Source organism: Kryptolebias marmoratus, linkage group LG7, assembly GCF_001649575.2.
Source record: "Kryptolebias marmoratus isolate JLee-2015 linkage group LG7, ASM164957v2, whole genome shotgun sequence".
NCBI classification, from domain to species: domain Eukaryota; kingdom Metazoa; phylum Chordata; class Actinopteri; order Cyprinodontiformes; family Rivulidae; genus Kryptolebias; species Kryptolebias marmoratus.
In genome coordinates this window covers 9,024,522-9,046,175 of record NC_051436.1, presented here as the reverse complement: position 1 = coordinate 9,046,175, position 21,654 = coordinate 9,024,522, and the positions used below count along the sequence as shown (strand labels likewise).

The window sequence follows — 21,654 nt, the reverse complement described above, 5'->3', positions numbered from 1 at the left end:
CTGATCCGAACCACTGTTCTGCTGTTTAGGGGTCAGAAAAATCTCTAAAATCCAATCCAAAATATCTCACTTGAGCAAAGATCAGAAGGCAGGAGGGTTTTGTTTGTTGTAATATTTCAAAGTACTGGAGTGCAGACCATGGAAGATTCTGAACATATTGACCGATCTGAAGGCTTGGGGAAAATTGATGCGTCAAACCATCTGGTCAGGAGCCGCTAATGATCCCGAGCCGAAGCACGAGGCCACCTGCTCTCTCCGCCTGGACTGGTCCAGAACCAGAACCAGAACCTGCGAAGAGCTCCGAGCTCTCTGGTTTCGAATGAGATCGCGCGACGCAAAGTGTGGCTGCCGGTGAGCTCACAGCTTCTCGCGTATCGGTTTGGCAGCAACAGGCAGCTTGGGTGCGAAAGTAATGACAAGCTGACAAAAAAAAAAAAGAAAGAAAGAAACACTCAAAATGGGTGAAACTCCATTTCTTCAAGCTCCAAGTCAGATCTCTTCTGAAAGGAGTTAAAACAGATTAGTTTCACAAAAAAAGAATGAAACAAATCAGTACAATTAAAAATTAGCCTTCCTCTTTTGAATGTGTCGCTTTCAAGCTAAAGATTTGGTTCTATCTGTTCTATCTACGAGTATGTCTTAGAGATGACTTTCAGCTACGATCACACCAAATTATAGCTAAAAACCTATAAAACTGACCGATTTACAGCCATTTTTGTGCTGGCCGAGGTTGATTAGCTTCGGTGGCCATCTTGAATCCAATCGGCTCCAAAGATTAATCTGTTGCAGATGTGTATCACTTCATTACTCTCTGGAAGTTTCATTCAAATCGGTTCAGGAGCTCGTGAAATATTTTGCCAACAGACAAGACATCACACACAAACAGGCAAATAGGTGACGAAAGAAAATTGAAATGGAATAAGTAACTCAGACGCGCTTTAACAAAACAACAAACTGAGTCATAAACTGTAACGACTTGGCTCGGAAATAATCGAACATTCGGGACCAAAAAAGGCCTCCTCGTATGAAGTTTTGGCGATGTGGCGCCTTCCCACGTGGCCGTGCAGGACGGGGGACGCTCGTCCCCTTTGATACTTTGTCGTGAAAACGTTGATGAATTCCTAAATTTCGTCGTCTTGCTTGCTTTTACTCGAACGCTGCCGCCGCTTCATTTAAAATGCGGGGGGGGGACTGGGCCGAGCACGAAGGCTGCATTTACAACCGATAAGTTCCCGATGCATCACTGCGACAGGAAACTGAACATTTTAGTCCAAATAAAGTTGACTTCCACTAAATATGTTAGCAATGGATTACTTTGGCTTCCGACCGGCTCCCCGTATGAGCGCATCGTTTGTCATGTAAACTGTACACACATGCAGCTCATGGAGCAATTCATATCCACTCCAAATACGGTAAAATCTACTGTATTACAAAGTGCTCTCTACTCTACCTGCCGCTCTGTCGGTCTAACCGTTCCACTTCCTGTGCCGGGGGGTGTGTTTAACGTGGACCATCCAGAGTTTATGTCCAACAAGGTCATCTCAGCGTAACAAGAACGTCACTTTGCTGTTTTGTTTTTTTTATCTAAAATGGGATTTCTTGCTCTGCGACTCATTTCCAGGGATCACTTTGATCCGATTTCCTCGAAAAGAGCCGCTAGGTTTTTAACTCTGCATCAACAAAAAGGTGCTTTAACGCCCGTCTGTCGGTCGGGCCGAGTTTTATCTGCTCGCGTTCTGTTGTGAAGAATTCTCAGCAACTAAAACGTCAAATTTGACCCTGAATATCTGTAAAATTGTCTGAATTAGAGTCGTTTTTTTTGTGCTGGTTAAGTTCGATTAGCTGTGGCAGTCATCTTGACTGAATACGGCAATTATTTTAAGTCTGGGGATGACTCTCTGTGACCACCACGCCAAATTCCAGGTCAGCATCTGGAAAACCGACCGAGTTGGAGCCATTTTCGTGTTTGCCAAGATGAATCCGTTTGACTCCAATAGTTACGCAGATTAAGACTTAAAGACCAGAGATGAGTTTGATTGATTCATTAAAATCTCTAGAATGATTTAGGAGATTTTTTGCTAACAGACACATGCAGGTAGATGCACATTATTGCCTTTCGAGAGGCCGGCGAGAATCAGAGACCAAATTTCAGAAAACCCCCAAGTACCATTCAATCAACGGCTCGGGTAAAAGAACGTAGCCTCTGTATCACACACACACACACACACACACACTACAAGTAGCATTTTATTGATTGAGGAATGCCCTTAAAGTAATTGCCTAAAGTCAATCCAGCCAGACAAACTGTTTTTCTTGGTTCGTTAAAGGCGAACACAACTTCTCTCTCAGTGACTCTGAGTGAAGAATTAACCTCGGCTCCAACGACAGTTTGATACAGAAGCTGAACCCCACGGATTTTCTAAATAAAGTCGTCGTGTTCGCCGGCCTTTTGTCCCGTCCCGGAAAGAAAAAAAAAAAAAAAAAAACTAAATCTTTACCGGACTCACTTGGTTGTTGGTGCCTCACGGGTCGATACGTGTCTGTCCGAGCCGTGGTCGGCAGCTGTTCGTGTGTCGAAGACATGATGAAGAATTACCCCAAAAGTCCATTTCAGTTTTATGCACGTCCAACGACGTTACCGGCAGCACTAAGTTTCCATTTTAGAAATAAAGAAAAAGACCCGCAGACTTGAAATTTAAGTAATCGCCCGGGTCGGCCATCTCTAGAATGTTCCAAACGGTCGCTGTCAATCACACAGCCGGGTAGGAAATGTAATAAAACAAACTGGTTTTATCCATTATCCATGCTGGAAAATGGCTTCATTTAGTTTGGACAGCTCCGTTTGTAATTTTAGTCTGAGCCAGCATTTCCCTCAACTTGTCGGATTATTTGACTCAGTTCACCTGAGTCTGTTCAGCAGGAGCTTCTCACCTGCTGTCAATCATCAATCACCCCTCAGTGGCTTCGCAAGTCATTTATTGTCACGTTTGGTTTGTTTTTTTTACTTTGTTAGTTAATTTGTCTGACTCTTTTAGTTTGTTCTTTTGCCTTCTACCATATAGATCAAAATTAGAAAACAGTTCAGAAATATTGGATTTTTTTTTTAATTTTTTTTTTTTTAAATAACGTAACCTTCATTAGTCAACATTTGAAGGAAGTCAGTCCGTGTACGGTTCTTTCTTTATTTTTTTTGTTTCAAAATAAAATTGCGGAGTTGAAGGTGACACGGCTGACGTTTGGAGACTAGCTAGAGACTCAAAACAAGCAAGCTCTCCCACTGCGGTCTCGCCGAACAGCACGTCTGCGCAAATTCCCGACCAAAATTACCGGACACAGCTCCAAAGTCGCGGAAACTAAATTAATTAGGTGGTTTTCGAGACGAGTTCCCGACGACGGCTCCATTTTGGGAGAAGCAGTCTTGTACCTTTCCACGATTGGAGAATCAGAACCCCTTTGTGATTACCGCTGCGAAGGTTGTCGCCGTCAACCCCGGAGCTCACCGGGCTGACGGCGACAGAAGAACCTCCGGCTCCGGTAAACGAAACACAGACGGAGCAGAGACGTTTCTGCGTCTGATCCAGATGTTGCCCGGCGATGATGTGTGGCTGGAAACCACTCAGGCCAGGAGAATCCCCCCACCCCACCCCGCCTCATCCATCCATCCATCCCACCTCCATGGCCAATCAGTACAGATAATCTTTTGAATTAGGAGTAGGGGGAAAAAAAAACCCCAGGGTGAACACTTTGATGAGATAAGTAGCCTTTTGTCAGAGCAGGCGATGGTATTTTAATTAAATATACGAACACACAGTCCTGGCCCAGATGCTCAAGTCTAAACAAAGATAGCATCATCTAATCAAAGACGGGCCCGGAGTGTTTCAAGGGCAGAATTATTTTCTATTAGGACCTCTCTCCTCGGGGGGATTTAGCCAATTTTCTTTTATTATGATAGAATCAGCATATTGTAGATTGGATGTGGCGATTGGGCGCGTCGCGGCAGGGTTGGTGGCTGCTCCCAGACGCTCGACCGGCATCTTAAAAACTCCGTCAGGATCCAAGGTTTATCTCTCTTTCTTTTTGTTTTCTCCCTCTGGACACCAAAGCAGCAGTTGTTTTATTTCTAGAACCTTTTATTGTATTGTTATTATCGGCAGGGGAGGGGATTTTAGGTGACAAACAGCTCATCGGGCTACGATAATTAGACTTAATGTCATTTCTAAGGTATGACCAAAATGGCCGCAACTCCATTAGTTCTCAACGTGAGGCGATCCGGTTGCGGTGGTGGGCGACGTGCACTCCCGCTCCTTCTTGAATTGGGGAGTCCCAAGTTTCCACGCGTAGAAGTCAGACGCGGGCGCAGAAACACGAGCCGCGGCGGCGATGCATTCCAGTGGACTGCGTGCTGATCGGGCGCCGCCGCGACGCACCGCCTTAATGGGATCTCCTGAAGGGGCGCGCTCGCTAATGTGTACACATCTGCCTTCATCACGGCGCCATGGAAACGACCGGATACTGATGCCAGGTTCTATCAGGAACGCTCGCACGCGGCGAGATGTAAATGACGGAGCCGCAAGACGCCGTGTTTTTCTAATTGGGCCGCTGATGAGCCCGGATGGGCTTGGATTCCTCGCGTCTGTTCACAAAGACACGTGGAATTCTCCTGCCGACTTCTGAATTTATTTCCTTTTTTCCTTTTTTTTTTGTCGATAAACGAGACTTCTCAATCGTACGGTCGAATTGTATTTACTACAAAAAGGCATTCTATTTAGCTGACACCGTAATTAAATACTGCTCCAAAAAAAAAAAAAAAAAGGGCTTGGCGTTCGAGAGAGTTGGAGGATTTGTGCAGCAATTTAAATGGTTTAATTTCATCCCTTTCTTTTTGTGAACAAAGCATTCTGCTAACTAATTACCCGGCTCTCCTTGCACACGCCTAATTGGCTTAATTTTAATCAGTGGCTCTCTCGGATGAGATACTGAGTCAAATTTAGCAAAATTTCAGGTAAATTCTAGCTGCGGAGATTCCAGGAAGACAAAACCAAATTAAAGGCCAGAGGGTCAGAGGGTTCTGTGACAAAAATACAGCTTTGGTCAAACCTATATATATATATATATATATATATATATATATATATATATATTCAAATATGTGAAGTTACTTAACTTAATAGATGTAAAACTAATTGAGGTACAGCTGCCAACACTGATTAGATGTGGTGGCCATATTGAGTTTCATTAAAGTCTTTCCACGGGTTCAGGAGATATTTTGCTAACAAACAGGGTTCACGCCAACAGCTAACGCATAAAACAAAGAAATAAGTAGAAGACTGTGAGACTTCAGAAGAGATTTTAGGCGGTTAAAAAAAAAAAAAACACATTTAGGACTAACAACATCAGCAAAAAAAAAACATCACTGAAGAAACCACCAAACTACCAAGCTAGTATTTTAGCTCGTAGCCAAACTACTAGCTAGCTAGCTAAAAATACTTGATAGCAAAAGATGGTAGACGGCAAGTAAAATACTAACTGGTAACAAGCTAAAGTACTTGCTAGCTCCTATCTTTTGCTAACTAGCCTAAGAAAAAAAAGCAAGTATCAAGCTAAAGTACTAGCTAGCTAATTAAGCGACTTGCTAGCAAAACATACTGAGATAGTATCTGTCTAGAAAAATAAAACTAGTAAGTAACAAGCTTAAGTACTAGCTCAGTTGAACAGGAACTAGTAGGTTAGTTCATTACTAGCTGAAAAATCTATTTTAAATAAGGTTTGTTACAAAGTAGTCTATTATGTGTCGACAACACTGGTTAATTTATTAGGTTTAGGAAACTTTCATGACTAAATATGTCAAAGGTTAAAGGTAATTCATTTAGCACAATGTTTGTTTCTGTTTGACCATTTTAGTATATTAAATATAATAATTTTCTTCTCTAAAATGCTATATGTCTTCCCTTTTATTAAAATGTTGTTTTGTGAAATTACAAATAATATTCACGTTTCATCTAACATCATTGTAAAATGCTATTAGTCCAAATGCATATGTAAATATCTGTTATTTTATAGTTGTTAATAATAATAACTACAGTTTTAACAGCATTTATATTTGCTGCATCCTGTTTGAAGACCATCAATTTAAAAAATGCCTCAGTTTCATTAGTTCTAGTATCTAAAATTTATAGAGAAACTTGTTTTTCCATTCTTTTTTTTTAAATCTTTTGGTACAAATCCGAAATTTACAGCTGTCAACTTAAGATGTTTTTAAAAATTTTCTCTCCTGTACCTCACCAAATCTAAACAAACAAAACTTTTATTTAAAATCACGGCTGGCAGGCATGACCGCAAAGCTTCCGGATTTCTTCTTCAGTGCAGTTTATATTTCTTGATCTTTTTTATCTTTTTTTTTGTCATTGTCATTTTTTCCAGCATTTCCTGCGGTGGTGGTAGTGGGAAAAAAAATTGTTATTTTGCTGTTGTTTTGACAGATGCTCCTGAAAGTTTTCAGACATGTGTTAGCTGTCTCACATGTCAAACTCCAGCTTTCAGTGCTTAAAACCAGATATGACAGCCGGAAAAAAAAAAATCCCCATGTCAGCAGCTCTGGACACATTTGAAGGTTTGGAGCTTTTTTTTCTCTTTTTTTTTTTTTTGCCATAAAACATCTCCTTCAAGCAACAACAAAAAATAAAAACACTGAAAACACATTTGAAAAATCTGCTTAATGATAAATGTTGAGTTATTTTTTGTTGTCTTTATTCATTTATTAAGATTCCTTTTTTAACTTCTGTAATTGCTGTTTGTATCATTATATCTCATTATGATATAATGAGAAAAAAAACGAAAAGTAAAATTCTGGTAATACTTTCCAACATATCAATAATTTCCAGATTCACACATCCGTCCTCGGTAAATGTGAAAGAGTTAAACCTGACTCGTTCGAAAACACAAAAGGGTTTCAAAAAGTATCCTACATATGTCCTTCTTATTAAAAGAGATGAGTTCTGGGCGGTTTTGGGTGGCGGGGGGGCTTTCATTTGGTCGGTGTTGTTGGCGACACCGGAGAATCTGACACACGGTTTATGAGATATTTGACGTTTTCAATGCTTCGGTTTAATTGGTGTAAAACATATCGACCTGCTTTATAATATTCTGGACGACAGTCATTCTCAGAGGGCTTACAGTTTAGAGGTTTAATTCTGACCGGACTGATGAGCTAACGGTTAGCTTGAAAGAGGCCAAGACCAAACTGGATAACTATGGTTTTAAATATTTCCAAATTTTAATCACAACTCTTTAAAAAAACATTTACACAGCTGTCAGTTTCCCATTACATGTTTGTTAAAAAGAATAAATGTATTATTCCTGCTGCTCAGAGCTGCACGAAAACTGCTAAGACAGCTAGCTACAGCTAGCTAGATGAGCTAGCTACCTTAGCTAGCAAGCTAGCTGTTTGCCGTTTATGCTCGGTAACGCCCACAGAGTTCTACGGAAATGTAAAGTGCTAAATTTATGGCAACGCAAATGTTTCTAAAACACGGACCACTGGGAAATTAATGAGACTGGAGTTGTTTTACAACGGCGTGAATCCAGTTTAGTTTTGGTCCCTGCTTGGACTAGCCACAAACCTGAGAAACGCATTCAAAACAAACTATTTCTTCAGAACCGTTTGTTCAGAAAGCTGTCTGCCACCACTGGGATATTATTTGTCCATATTACGGAAGTTCACTTTAGAAAAATTCCACAATGTTGCTTTGAGACCTCAAAGTAGCAGGCCGTGACCCCCTCCTCCATTTTAAAATCAGTGCTATCCTCAATAAACACTCCTAACCCTGACCAGGTGTTCTATCACTTTGCTAAGAACCATTGATTTCTCGCGAGGGAACCATTTTGTGCCGCCACATCTCAGTTACTTGGATGCTGTTAATGCTAGCTGGTATGCAGAGTTTTCTCTCTATGGTGACCTGGAAAACTGCAAACATGCAAAAGCTAATTATGCAAGCGTGCTGATATTTAAAAAAAACAAAAAACCAAAACCCAAACAGTTATTGACGAAGCCATTAGGAGACTGAGCGCTGGGGGTGGGGGTGAGTCAGGCATTGCCCTTACCTGTCAGCAACAAGGATATCTCCCTTCCCAGTTTGTCCGATGAAAGAGCGAGCCCTCTGAGGGGCCTCGGCTGCATCCGGCTGTGCTAAGACTAGATAATAACACGGTTATCGAAGGAACTCAGCAGGTAGTTTGTTCCAAAACCTCTTAGAGAACCAAACCCAGATCTTCTGGGGGATGTTTTGGGGCTCAAACTCTTCTTGCTCATCATGTAATCTCAGAAACACTCGTTAATGTTGAGATCCGCGGAGGGGCTTTGTATTACTTCCAGAATTCCTTGTTCTTCCTTACACTTAACGACGTCGGCTCCTCGTTTGGGGCCCGGCGTTATCCTGCTGTGGAGGAAATTCGGGGGCCAATTAGGCGCCTCCCCGATGGTGGCGCGTGATGGATCTGCTTGTATTCCTCAGCACCGAGGCCCCCATTAATTCTGACCAAATCCCCCAACTTCATTTGCAGGAACTTAAACTCGTCCGGCAGCGTTGCCGGTGGACTCATTACCGCGATGCTCCGCAGTTCTTCGTGATCAAACTGCCCTCTGCTTCAGACAAAATCTGACTCATCGCCTGATCTACCATTTTATTTTTATTTTCTTTTTTGCACTCTGGTTCTTAGGTTCCTGTGAACATTTGGGTCACTTGGCCTCGTTTCCATTGCAGAAGCTTTTTTTGGGGGGCACAACTCCTTCATAAATCCACTTCTGGCCAGGACGTAGTCGGGTCCCACTAACATGGCTCAGAGGTTGTACGCTTTGTGTGTTTCTTACTACTTGGCAAAACGGTCCGCTTTTGCTGTTGTTTTGTCATGTTCTCTGTTCTGATCGGGCTCTTCCTGTTTTATTTTGCTGGACCATTACCTTTTTTATTGTTTTTGCCGCTCTGGTTTCCTCCTTCTTGCCAATCATTGTTTGGTTTTAATAAAAGGCCTTTTGGGGGGTTTCACCAGCGGGTTCAGCGTTCACATCGTTCCCTTGTGATGCCATCAAGGGTTTGAGACACTTTTTTCCCCCGTTTTTGTCAGGATCAGTGTAGACAACGGAGGCGAACCCAGAGAGCAGGCTCATCTTAAAAAGAAACTAACTTATTGAACTAGAAAATGAACAAAACAAAAGCTGACGTGGCAGCAAAACAAAACAAAAACAAAATCCTAAACTCAGGCAGGAACAAAACGGACAGGACAGGACCAGGACAAGGAACAAGCAGAGTAGAACAATGAACCAGCTGAGTGCTGGAGAAAGTGACCGGGTTTTAAACACTGAAGATAATGAGATAAGTGGGCACAGGTGAGTGATACAAATTGTTGACAGGTGGAGAGACAAAGTGCTGACTGAGGATGATTAAGGAAACAGAGACAGGCATAAAACAAGAAACCAACAAGGATAACTAACAAAACACAAACAAAAACCAAGAAAGACAAAGAAAAACCGAAAACCTCACAGTTTTGTTGTAATTTAATCGCATAAATTGAGGTAACAAAAGTGACTGAAGTTTACCGCCGCTGTTATGCCTCTGAGCCAACGAGCCAGGCAGTCACAGAGCCAAACTAGTCAATGCACGAAAGGATAAACCAGCGTCACAGCACAAAAGTAGGATTTTTCATTTATTTTATGTGTAGCTGGGTCACAATCCGCCCTTTCCATGGTTTTGCGTTTCTGGCTTCAATAATGAAAACTCACGTCGTTGCTGGACGAAGACGGCTCAGCTGGTGATTTCTGGGAACTCAGAGGTCGATTTGAAAAAGCAGCTGGTTTACGCCGTGTTAACAGAACCAGTTTTGTAAAAGAGGCAACAAATTTATGACAGTTCTGAGCTGACCGTTCCATCAGCAATGTTCCTTTGTGCTTCTTACTAAAAAAAGTTAAAATAAAAAAAAGGCAGCACACGCTGAAGGGCCACTTTGCTTTGTAATCTTTGCCCAGGAGAAACCCGGTCGGCGTTTTCAGTTTCTCCGTGGCGACTGACCTCTGAAATGAAACTCCACAACCTCTCTTTTGTAGAGTTTTTTTTTATCCACTGGTCTTCAACCACTTTTAAAGTTCCCTCAGTTTCATTTGACCTTTTTTTTTTCCACACTTCCCCACCAAATATTGATAACCACGGGTAGCAAAACGTCCAAACATCGTAGTAGCAGGAGATTTGAACAGCTAAAAACAGCATTTCTTTTTTTTTGTCCCCCTCTTTATATCTGATGGATGCAGAACCAAGCTGTAAATGGATGCAGGCCATTCGACGAAAAAAGGGGTCGGTCTTCCGTTCCGACACTTTTCCTCAACGGTGACGTTGAACAAGGCCGTGATCGTCTGAGAAAGGAAGTGGTTCCGAGCCTCTCTGCCTGGAACAGGCAACAACAGGCAAAAGCGCTCATGGAAGTCAGAAAAAAACAAAACAAAAAAAACATCCATTCTTCACAGATGAACATGGAGAATCTGTCACATCTCAAATAAATCACAGCTTCATGACAAAGCCTCCCTCAGGTGAGCTCACACTGAAGGGAAGGGAAATTATTAATCGAATCATCAATTATACAGTAATTCATGTGCATTCCCAGATCAAATATAGCTTCAGAAGGAGCCACTGAATTCGGATATATTTGATCCGCTCTGAAGAAAGAAAGGGGTTTTAATTCTGACCGGATCTTCGAGCTAATGGCTAACCGGAGGGGAGAAAGACTGAAGTGGATTGTTGCCGCCATAAAACGTTTCTGTTTTCCAAACCTTTACACCACTGTCAGTTTTGTACAACCCTGTTATGCCAGCAGAAATAGGACTTTATGAAGGTTGTTTGAGCTGAACTAACAGCTGCTGTTGCCGCTACGTACGCTGAAAACCGTAAAGTTGTTCAAAACTGTAATATGAAACCGACGGTAAAGGTTCCAGCACGAACCGCTATGAGACGTTTGCATGAAAACGATGCGTTTGGTGGAATCTGTTGATCATACGCCTGATTTTAATCCAGTAAAATCCCTCAGTTTGTCCAAGACTACCTGTAAAAACTGGAATTCTACTTTACAGATAAAAACATTCGTCTGGTGCCGCGCGCATAAAGTCTGATGGTCCGGTTAGTGAAATCAACACACGCCCATCCTAACTGTAAACCTTCCTCGGATACACGGCGTGGTATAATAGAGTCCACTGAATCCGGCGAACACCTCTCAGGCCCCCTGAGGGCCACTCCCCCCCGGCCAGCGCTCGCTTTGTGCACCATTACCGAGCCCGCGTCAGGGCGGCTTACATTTCGTCAACCCGGTTCGAGTTCGCAAATGCCAGTCCAGACAGCCGTCCGGAGGCCTTTCTGTCACATCTCTGAGTGAAGAGCCCGGCTTACGGTAAAACATATCGGGCCGCCCCCGCCACCAACCCACCCCACCTCCTCCATCATATGTGACCCAAGATCCTGGCTGTAATGAGAGGAGCCGCACATCTCTGGCAATTTTTCACAATGATTCAGCCATCCATCACCCTGCAAAAATAGGCTAAACTCTCTCTCTCCTCTCTTCCTCAGGAGACTTCACAGGCAGTACATGAAGCCAAAAAGTGGCCGTGCAAATGGTAAAACGAAAAGCACAGAAAACTTATATTTAACTACGATGGAGTGAAATGGATAGCGCAGATGGTTTTTGAAGTGGCGCCGTGTGGAAAGGGTTGGGAGGAGTTACTATCTTACCTGCTGCAGATGGCTCGCTCTTCAAACGGAGGTCGTTCGGAGAGTCGAGCTCTGACGAGCTAACGGCTAATCTGAGCGGAGCAAAGACCTGAAGTGCATTGTTGTCGTCTTAAAACGACTCCAATCTTTAAAAAAATTAAAAATAAAAAATCACAGTGGCTCATGCAAACACAGTTTTGTAAACCTTTACATCACATTCAGTTTTGAATAACATTGTTTTTCTGCGCTACAAATGCTATAGCTAGCTGCTGCTCTTCCAAATAACCATAGAATCAGTCGTAATTAACTAACTCAACGGTAAGGTAATGGTTTATAAAATGGCGTTCGGCTGAACCTTGGGAAGTTTTGAGATTTGAGATGTTTTAAGATGGCAGCTTTGTCGTTGTCCTCCTTTCTTCAAACGAACCGTTGGCTGGAATGAAACTGTTTCTCCAAACTGTTGTTCAGAAACTAAATCTAAAATCTAAAACTTGATGAGACAATAGTTTGTCAGGAACTTTTCCACAAAACACCACTTCAAAACAGGGACTGGCAGTGATTTTCGAGTATATGAAGTTTAAATGGGCCAATTGAAGAATTAATATAACAGTTTTTTGTTTTTCTTACCGCCCCTTTTTTTATTTTTACGTCACAGTGCTTTTCTAGTTGGGGTACTTTTTGTTTTTTAAACACCTATTGCCTGCACACCTGTCTGTTTCTGCCATTGTAGTTTATTTTGAAAGGATTATGAAGCTCAGCTTTGCTGTCAGACTACAGGCAGCGTTCCCCCTCCGCACCGATCCACCGGACCGTGGGAACCAAGGAACATAAAACCCCAGACTTGCAGGATTAGCAGCAGGACAGGTCTCTGCACCTGAAGCCTCTGTTTCCTTGGAGGGATTTTCAGCTTTGAGACTTAAACATTTATTCACCTCAAGTCCCAAAACCTGAAAATCGGCAAAGGTCCTAAATCATAAAATGGAAGCTGAGAATAATCGACGATCATTCAAAAAAAAACAAAAAAACAAAGTTGACGAGTGCTTTTGCATTAAACGCCTGACTTTACATTGGTTTGTTGGAAAATACAGTATTTGTAAAGAATCCAGGGGTTACACCAGCGGTGGTATTGAAATATTTATTACAGCTTATGAAATCACTGCGTCTATTGTTGCAGACCAGAGCATACAGAGCACATCCACGGTTTGCGGGGCCAAAAGTTGACTCTGCACTAAAATGGACAGAGGACTAATGAGAGATATTACCTGAAACTTAAAAAAAACAACAACATAAAAACAAAACAGTGATTATTCTGTTATTTGTGAGGTCCTTAGCTCCTATATTAAAAAAAAACAACTTCCCAGACAACACAGACAACACACCGGATCTGTTGTCACGGCTACGTGATTAAACCTTAATCGGTAATTTATTTGTTGGCAAACGACTTTCACTGTTACAACTAATCTCTGCTGTTAGGTCCTTCAACTCCACACCTGATGAAATAAAATGGATAAACAAAAAATCATAAACAATAATAATAAAAAAAAATTACTACCATCCTTCGTTATAGTTCTGTTCATTTAACAAATAAATAAATATATTTTCTCCTCGAGGAAAAGGAAAAAAAAACCCGAACACACTCCTAGTTTTTCTCACTCCATAGAGCCTTTCTTTAATCAGAAAAAACCACAAACTTTATTATTATTATTTGATTTGTACAAGTGCCTGGTGCACATCAAGGTCCAATTTGTCCTACTTTGGAAAAGCGCAAAGAGTTTTCTAAAATGTGAACACAAATCTTTTTTTTTTTTTTTTTTTTTTGAGGGACGCTTCCCGGTTCGGCCTCCTTGACGTTCCCGGTAAATAATACAAAAAAATAAAATAAAATAGACCAAAACTCCAAAAAAAAGAAAAAAAAAGTTTCACAGATATGCTTGCACGTTCAGTGTGTTTTGCTCCTGTTGAGATTTATTTTTATTGTTTTTAGTCCTTTTTTTAAATCTTTTGTGGAAAAAGTGGTACAACAGAAAAACCGGACTGGCAGCAGAAACCCGGAGAGGCCGGCACAACAGAACAAAAACCCGTTCCCCTAATCACGACGTTAACGGAGACGAAAGGTTCGATCCGAACAAAGTAAAGGAACAAAACAAAAGCGTAGTTATGTGCAAAGCTAGTTATCTGTACAGTTACATAGAAATATGTCATAATTCTCTCATTAGTCTTTTTTTTCTCCCTCTTAACAAATGTTATTACAGTAAATAAAATTCAAAAATAAACTAACAAAATAAAATAAAAAAAAACAGCTATGCCTGAAAGCATACGATCCTTCATGGTAATCGTCCAAAATGTGAGCATGTTTGAGATTTATTTTTTGTTGTTGTTGTTTTTTCCCCCCCTCTCTTTGTCGTTTTTATTTTTTTGCCTTTTTTTTGTCATATTGAGGGAACACGTCAGCAAACAAAATGTGCTGCAACTCACCAAAGAGGAAGAAAATATTTCAAAAAGGTCCGTATAGATACAGAAGTATAATAAAATAGTCCTTTTTTTTTGTTTATTTGTTTGTTTGTTTTTTTCTTTGTAATTTTATGGTTTGTTCCGGTTGAGTCTATAGGTCGGACTTGTAGGACCGTCCGGTTCCTCTTCGCCCTAAAAATCAGGTCCGTCTTCACATTGAGACAAAAAGCCCGACCCTGGAGGGTTTAAAAAAAAAAAAAAAAAAAGGGAGTGCGTGTTTAGGGGGGAAGGTGGAGGGTGCGGGACACAACATCAACATCTTGGAATGTCTAATCAAATATAGTCACGTTAAGCCCCGCCCAACCCCATCCCCGGGGGTCATTGGATGCAATGATCCAATTTGTGGCCGGGAAACAGCCTTGGCATTCGGGACACATTTAAAGAAAACAAAGGCTACCACTGCCGACGAAGGATGGAGCGAGGGAACGCCGACTGAAGGAACGGAAGTGTGTCGAGAGGGACGTGTCAGGTGGAGGGGGGGTCGGCCTATAGGCTGGTGACCAGGTGCGACGGATCCTCGTGGACCTCTTCTGCGGTTAGATCCTCTCTGTTGGGGGGCGCGATGAAGCCGTCGCTGCTGCCCCGCCCCATCTGGTAGTAGGAGTGCAGCTGGTGGAGGTGGTTCCGCGAGCCCAAGTTGGGCATGCTCTTGTAGTAAATGTCGTCCGAGCTGGCCTCGGGGGTCTTGCCGCCGTCGCCGCCCTCCTTGGAGCCGTCAGTGGACTCGGCGGACACGTCGGGCAGGCCGGGCAACATGGGCATGCTGTTGTAGAGGGAGTCTCTCTGGTGGCTGGGGCTCGGCGACGAGCCCTCGTCCTCGGTGTGCTCGTTGTTCAGCAGGGGGAAGAAGCTCTCGCTGTTCTCCTGGGGGATCCGCCGCCGCGACGACGAGGACGCCGAGCCGGAGGAGGAGAACGGGTGGTGGGCCAGCGGGAGCGGTGGCGGCAGCGGCATGGACTGGTGCAGGTGGTTGTGGAGGTTGTCCACCGCCTGCAGGGTCGGCGGCGGCCGCTGGGGCAACAGAGGGGCGTTGGACTCCTCGCGTATCAGCTCCAGGCCCAGGCCTTCGTCGTGATGCGGGCCGAAGGCGGAGTGGTCGTTGAGGTTCAGCGCAACATTCATCCCTAGCCCCATTCCCAAGCCCATCCCGTAGCCGTTGTCTTTGCCGCCGTTGCTGACGTTGTTGACCAGCTTGTTCATGAGGTTGCGGTTCTGCTCGTTGGAGCGCTCGTGGGAGTTGTTGAGGTAGGAGGGGATGTAGTTGGAGGTGAGCTCTTTCAGGATCTTCTTTTCCAGGGTGGTCTCCTTGTGGTTGTAGCCCCGATCGATGATCTGGACGCAGTCACTCATGTAGTCAGCGCTGGCGATGCTGTAGCTGTTCCCGTGGTTACCATTCAGTGGTAGAGTATCCATGACACTTGTATCCCGGGCATTGTTCAGGATTCCCTCTGGAATGAGAAACAAGGGAGCGCGGTGAGGAGGAGGCATTGTTTGCGGACGTGTGAAGAATAAAACCAGGTGAGATGGAATTGCCACAGATGCACCAGATTCCACCAAAAACACACAAGAACTTATTACTTCCTTTGAGAAAGGAAAAGAAAAAGTATTTAAGGGATCATTGGGGGAAAAGTTGAATAAATAAACCATCGCTCTTGAAGAGATGGTTTAGATCTTTTAAAATGGAGTTTTGTGGAAAGGTTCTGAACATTTAGTATCCTGCCTGCAGACAGTTCTTTGAACGACTCTAGTTTGAAGAAACAGAGTTAAACTCTCGACAAATGGACCATTTCAGTCTCAGACATTTTGTAGCAATTCATCCCAATGTTGTTTTATAAATCTCTACACCAGTCAATTTCACATTACACGGATATTTATTTATCTGCAAGAACAAAAATATTGTTAGAAATTCTTTTGAGGTTAGAGGCTTTTTTTAGGGTAGCAGCAGTTCACTTTAGCCTGCTCAGACTAGCCATTAGCTCATCAATCTGGTCTTTAGCTTGCTCTGACTAGCCATTAGCTTGTCAGTTCTGTCTTCAGCCTGCTCAGACTAGCCATTAGCTCATCAATTTGGTCTTGGATCTGCTCAGACTAGCCATTTTCTTGTCAATCCAGTCAGAATTAAACTTGACTCCTCTCCAAACTGATGTTGTTCCACAAAACCCAACTTCTAAAGATCCGAACTGTCTCTTTAAGGCCCGTGTTTGTCTGCGCATACTTACCCTTAAATAAAAATTTAAAAAACATCTCTCAACTTATCAGCTGAATAATTCAGGGTAAGGGTGAAACACTGGTTTTTCGTGACACACAAAAAAAACCCAAAGAACAACAACAAAAACGACAACCACGAGCACACAAACACAAAGCTCACACAAGCAAACACACACAGAGAAATAAATTTAAAAGAAAAAAAAAAGAAATCCATGCATTTCATTCTTCAAAACGTCCCCCCCTCCCCCCTCCCGAACCATATTGTCCCACTCGAGCGTTCCACATTTCTGCGGCATTAATATTGAATCAGCCCGAATCTCCCGGAGCCTAAATCGCTCTGACAGGAAAGAGACTTCCTGTTCTCTCTGTTGCACTAACATGTAGCTTTTCACATTTCATCATGTTAACCATGCTATCAACATCAAAAGCAGAAAGAAAGAAAATAAAAGAATAAAATCTGATTCAAACCGCCTCCGACAAGGCCGTCCAGCCTGTTAGACGAGTCAAGCTTTCAATCTGACCTCTTGGAAAACTTAACAAGAAACATGTCTGACCTGAGAGAAGCAGAGCGCCCGGATCAAAGTGAATTGCGAAGGGTGGTGGTAAAAAAAAAAATTGGAGCTTCGCAAAACTGGCACTCTGAGAGGGCTGCGAATCAATTTATATCAATGTGGCGTAAAAATACTGGAGGTAAATTTGAGTGTGCTGTAAGCTTGACATCAAGGCTCTCGACTGTAAGAGCCATCAAACGGCTGTTTTGGATCACACCTACGTTAAAAGAAAAAAATAAAATAAAAAATCAAAATGGCGGGTGTGGTTCTAACTGATCTGGTAAAAGGTTTCGGGGCCGAATCGCTCTACGTTGCTGCTGTGATCCCTCTGTCAGCACCGAGTGAAGAGAAAGGAAAGCCAAAGTGAATTACATTTGATAAGCAATGTTTAGTTTGACTCCCATACTTGTCTCTCTGTAGGGCTCTTTGTGGGACAGCATGAAGGGAAGAAAAGGAAAAGGAGAAAAACAACACAATAAGCATAACAGTGGCAGGTTCAAAATAAAAAAAACAAATTAAAAAGTGCACATACGGTACGGCGCCGCGCAGAGAGAAATTTAGAGGAAGGGGCGTTCCGTCCGCAGGATACTCGGTGGGCATCAAACGCGTCGATGAATCGTCGGAATCGTTAGAGTTTTCATTCATCCGGATTTTTTTTTTTTTCCCGTCCGCAGTGAATTATAACCCGCCGGCGCCGACGCGACCGCTATGTGTTGTGTACATAAATTATCCACTCATCAAATGTCGCTGTGAGTTTTTACACGACTTTCCCAGTTTTACGGACCGTCAAAGTTCTAGCAAATCTCTACTCTAACTGCTGAGAGCTGGAGTCCAATAACAGCTCGGCGAAGAAGAGATGACTCAGAATTGTTTTGTTGTATAAGAACTCACGTGTTTCTAAAAGTCACCCTTAAGATTTTGACAAAAACCTCGGAATTCTGACTTTTACAGCTGAGTGTCGGATGGTTTCCAAAGACATTTGGGACTTTTCATGATCGGTTCGAACCTTTCTTTGTCCAGAGTGTGACCTTCAGTGTGCTGAATGTGAAGCACGGCAGTGGTAGCACCATGGTGTGCCTTTATCTTCACCTCGAATCGACATCTAAAACCGGAGTGTCGAAACTCCGGTCCTCAAGGGCCGCTTGTCCCGGAGGTTTGAGTCGTTTTCCCGCTCCGACACACCTGATCCAAGTGGTCAATTACTGCTTCACCAAATCAGCAAGAATTTCCAGAAGTAAGTCACTTAAATCAGGTGTTTTAAAGCAAGAACACGCAGGAAAGCGTCAACCCCCCCACGAGGAACGGATTTCGACATCTGTGATCCGGACGGTTGAATCTTGGGATCTGGTTGTTCCGACATGACGATCTCAAAACTGGTTTCCGATTGGATAAAGTGGGCTAACATCAGGCGGGCTTCTGGAACGGCCTTCCCAAAGCACCGACCTCGAGCCCGGTGGAAAATTTGCTGACTGCGCTTTAAAGCCAGGTCCGAGTCCGGAAACCCGACCGATTTAAAGGAATTCTCACGATTCTGCCAAGAGTAGTGGTGGAATGTCCGCTCAGGATTATTCCAGGTCAATGGCGCAACTTGGGAAGGGAGATTTAATGGAATATTATGGCGTGTATGCATCTATCGGAGTCTGTATGTTTAAACAACTCCTCGGGAAATTCTAATTTATGCACCAAACTCCTGCTTTTAAGTTTTCCTCCTAAATTGTACGTTGTCCAATCACGCCACGCTAGAAAAAGGATCACTCAAATAAATCATTAAAAGCCCCAAATTATTGATATTTACGCCATAACGACGGAGGTCTCAGATGGTTTATTTCCGAACGCAACGGTACTTCGAGAACGCAACGAATGGCAGCCCCCCTCGTTTTTTTTCTTTTTTTGTTTTTGACAAGATTTACCGTTTCTGAAACTGAAACCAGACAGACAACAGACGTGGCAACGCACAAGCTTCACTGACAACATCGCAGCACATTTAAGAGAAGCGCCTGGTGATGGATCTGGCTCCCCCGTTCCCACTTCGGAAAAAGGAGCTCCTCGGGCCGAACGAGAAAAGAGCGAGCGAGCCTTACGTCAGCGAATGGCGTGATTTAACCGGGAGCCAAGATACACCACCAATAAATAAATTCAATACAAAAAATAAAAAATAAAATAAAAAACAGAAACAGCAAAACAAACCTGTAGGAGTTTCGCGATTTAGCTTTCTACAGAAATACATTTAGAGCAGTGTTTTGTTGCCTTTTTCCTTGTTTAAAATATCCGTTTACTTTTGGGTAAAGAGTCTTTTCATTTGAGCTGCGCCAACTGAGTTTTTCCAAGACCGGAAAAAAAATTACAGAAATTAAATATATAATAACAAAACACTGCTCTGGCCACAATGTCAAGGAATGAAAAGAAGCCAGCACACCTTGAGTGTTGTACATGCCCAGAGGGTTGTTATAAACGGCCGATTCCCCAAGCAATGTATTATAAGGATTGTTAGTGCCATGAGGACGGAGGAGTGCATTAGGTATAAGATGGTTAGCCATGGCCCCTGGAGCAGCCACAGTGAGACAGAAGGAGACAGAAAGAGATAGACAAATTGAGATAAATACATAGATATACAGAGAAAACATACATATCTGCAGGGCAGATGCAGCTGAGCAATGGCAGCCATTAACATCCAAATGATCATTAATGTGGAAGAGCTCCATGAAAGCAGCGGCTAATGGGGCCGATGGAAAGTGCGCTAATTGTACCGCGAGCGCCAACCGCCGAGTCGGACTTCGTGCCACACGTTGTGGCATAAAAAACACGTGTTAACAGACAAACGGAAAAAAGGAAGAAAAAAAAAAGCAGAAGTACAGCAAACGGGAAACGAGGTGAGGGCTGGAGTCCAGGTTTGAAGGTTTAAAAAGGTCATGATTTCAAAACCATTATTTTTTTTTTCCCGTCATAACATTCTTGCACTTTAAATTCCTTTTAATGACCCCCCCCCCCCCCCCCCCCCCCTCGTAGCTATTTCTTCTTTTTTTTTTATTTTTCCATACAAAAACCAAAAGNCACACACACACACACACACACAGTATGGGTTAGTAACCCATAGTAACCCCCTGAAACCCCCAGAGTGAACCAAAGAAACCCTGAAATTTATTTTTCTATTTTTTTAGTTTAGGGCCTCTACCGGGGCAGACACCCAGGCTAATTTACTAGCTAACATTAGCTTTTCAAAGAGGAAAATGACACGAGTATTAATTCTGAACAATAAGTACTTTAAGTTTAGTATTTACTTTCAATTCAGCTGGTGTTAATCCTGTATTGTTTTGTTTTTACGATATTCTGCATAAGTTTGAAAACAAAAATGATAATATCCTTTATTATTTCCCCTGCTAACGGTCCGGTAATTAAGCTAGCTTTAAATAATAAAAAAAAAAGAATTGCTGACAACACTTGTCTGTTTTTTTCTCACATTCTTCATGTATATCAAAATCTGAATAAAGTTCATATTTTAACAGTATTACTATACTGTTACTAGTAACTGTACTACTAGTAGGCTACTAGTACCTGCAGTAGTAAACAGGTTTTTAGCAGCAGTAATAGCAGCAGCTGCATTTCTTTTATTTTTTAAATAAACACGTTTGGATTGCTTGATATATTTTTAATTTACACATTATTTCACCACGGGAATATTTTGCTCAAGATAAAGTCGGTATTTTAAACCAGCCTGTGCCGAGTTTAGATTTAAATCCGACGAAGTTAAAAATCCGACGGTGCCGTTTCCGTTTCCTCCGGGTAAAATGAGGAACGGCAGACCCGTTCTCTGTAAACTCAGGTGCACTTTTTGACTTTAACCATATATTATTCACAGACTGCAATAAAACAAAAAAGCTTTAGAGGCGCAGCAACAAGGAGCCTTAGCAACGGTCAACTAGACCCCTGTAGCCAATCTCCAGAGCCGAGGTGGTGTGATATTTCCTTTTCTCCACAAAGTGAAGATCAGCTTTTGCTCGTTCTCTCTGCAATGTTGCTGTAATAACTTTTCCCTTTACGCGCCGCCCGCCCGGGGTGACTCATCGGTTTCCCGCACGAGAGGGACCGCGGGCTCCGACGCGAACTGAGGATGTTCGTTTCGTCGTCGCAGATAATGAATGTAAATTTTGTTTCCGAGCGCTTGGGACGCATCGTGCAGGAGTACGGTTGAAAGTACGGTTAAGACGTCCCCCTTCTCCCCCCTGTCGACGTGTTACGACGTCGTTGTTTTCATGGAAAAGCGTCCGCGCTCGTGTCGTACGCCGGGGCGGGAACCAGTGAACGTCTTTTCTCCGAGGCGCAGAAGTACGCGTCGTTCTTTCCTAAAGCTCTAAATCCATCACACCAGCGGGAAGGGTTGGTTTTGTTTTTTTAGTTTTTTTTTACTTCACCTTGCCAAGTTCCTCGCACACTTACCGAAGGGGCTTTGATTGCACGACAACTTTTCCGGCTCGACGTTCCTCAATGACGTGTTGAAAGAAAATAAACAAGCTTTTTGGTTTCACTTTTCAGAAACACAGAGCCTTTTTTTTGTGTGTTTGTTTGAGCTCAGTATTAATTAGACGTATTATTTTTGCTAGAAAAGAAACGAATGTTGTTGTGATTATGGGTTCGGGGGATTGGGG

At 42.8% G+C, this 21,654-nt stretch overlaps 1 protein-coding gene across 1 annotated transcript in view; it reads right to left on the bottom strand.

Moving 5' to 3' along the window:
- Positions 1 to 12,862: 12,862 nt before the first annotated feature.
- The window catches only part of LOC108234847 (adhesion G protein-coupled receptor L3), a 289,951-nt gene continuing 281,159 nt past the window's right edge, over positions 12,863 to 21,654 (bottom strand). The window contains exon 23 of the mRNA XM_037976458.1: positions 12,863 to 15,700. Within this exon, the coding sequence (XP_037832386.1) occupies positions 14,739 to 15,700 (962 nt within the window). The 3' untranslated portion in view covers positions 12,863 to 14,738. The remainder of the gene's footprint in view (positions 15,701 to 21,654) is intronic.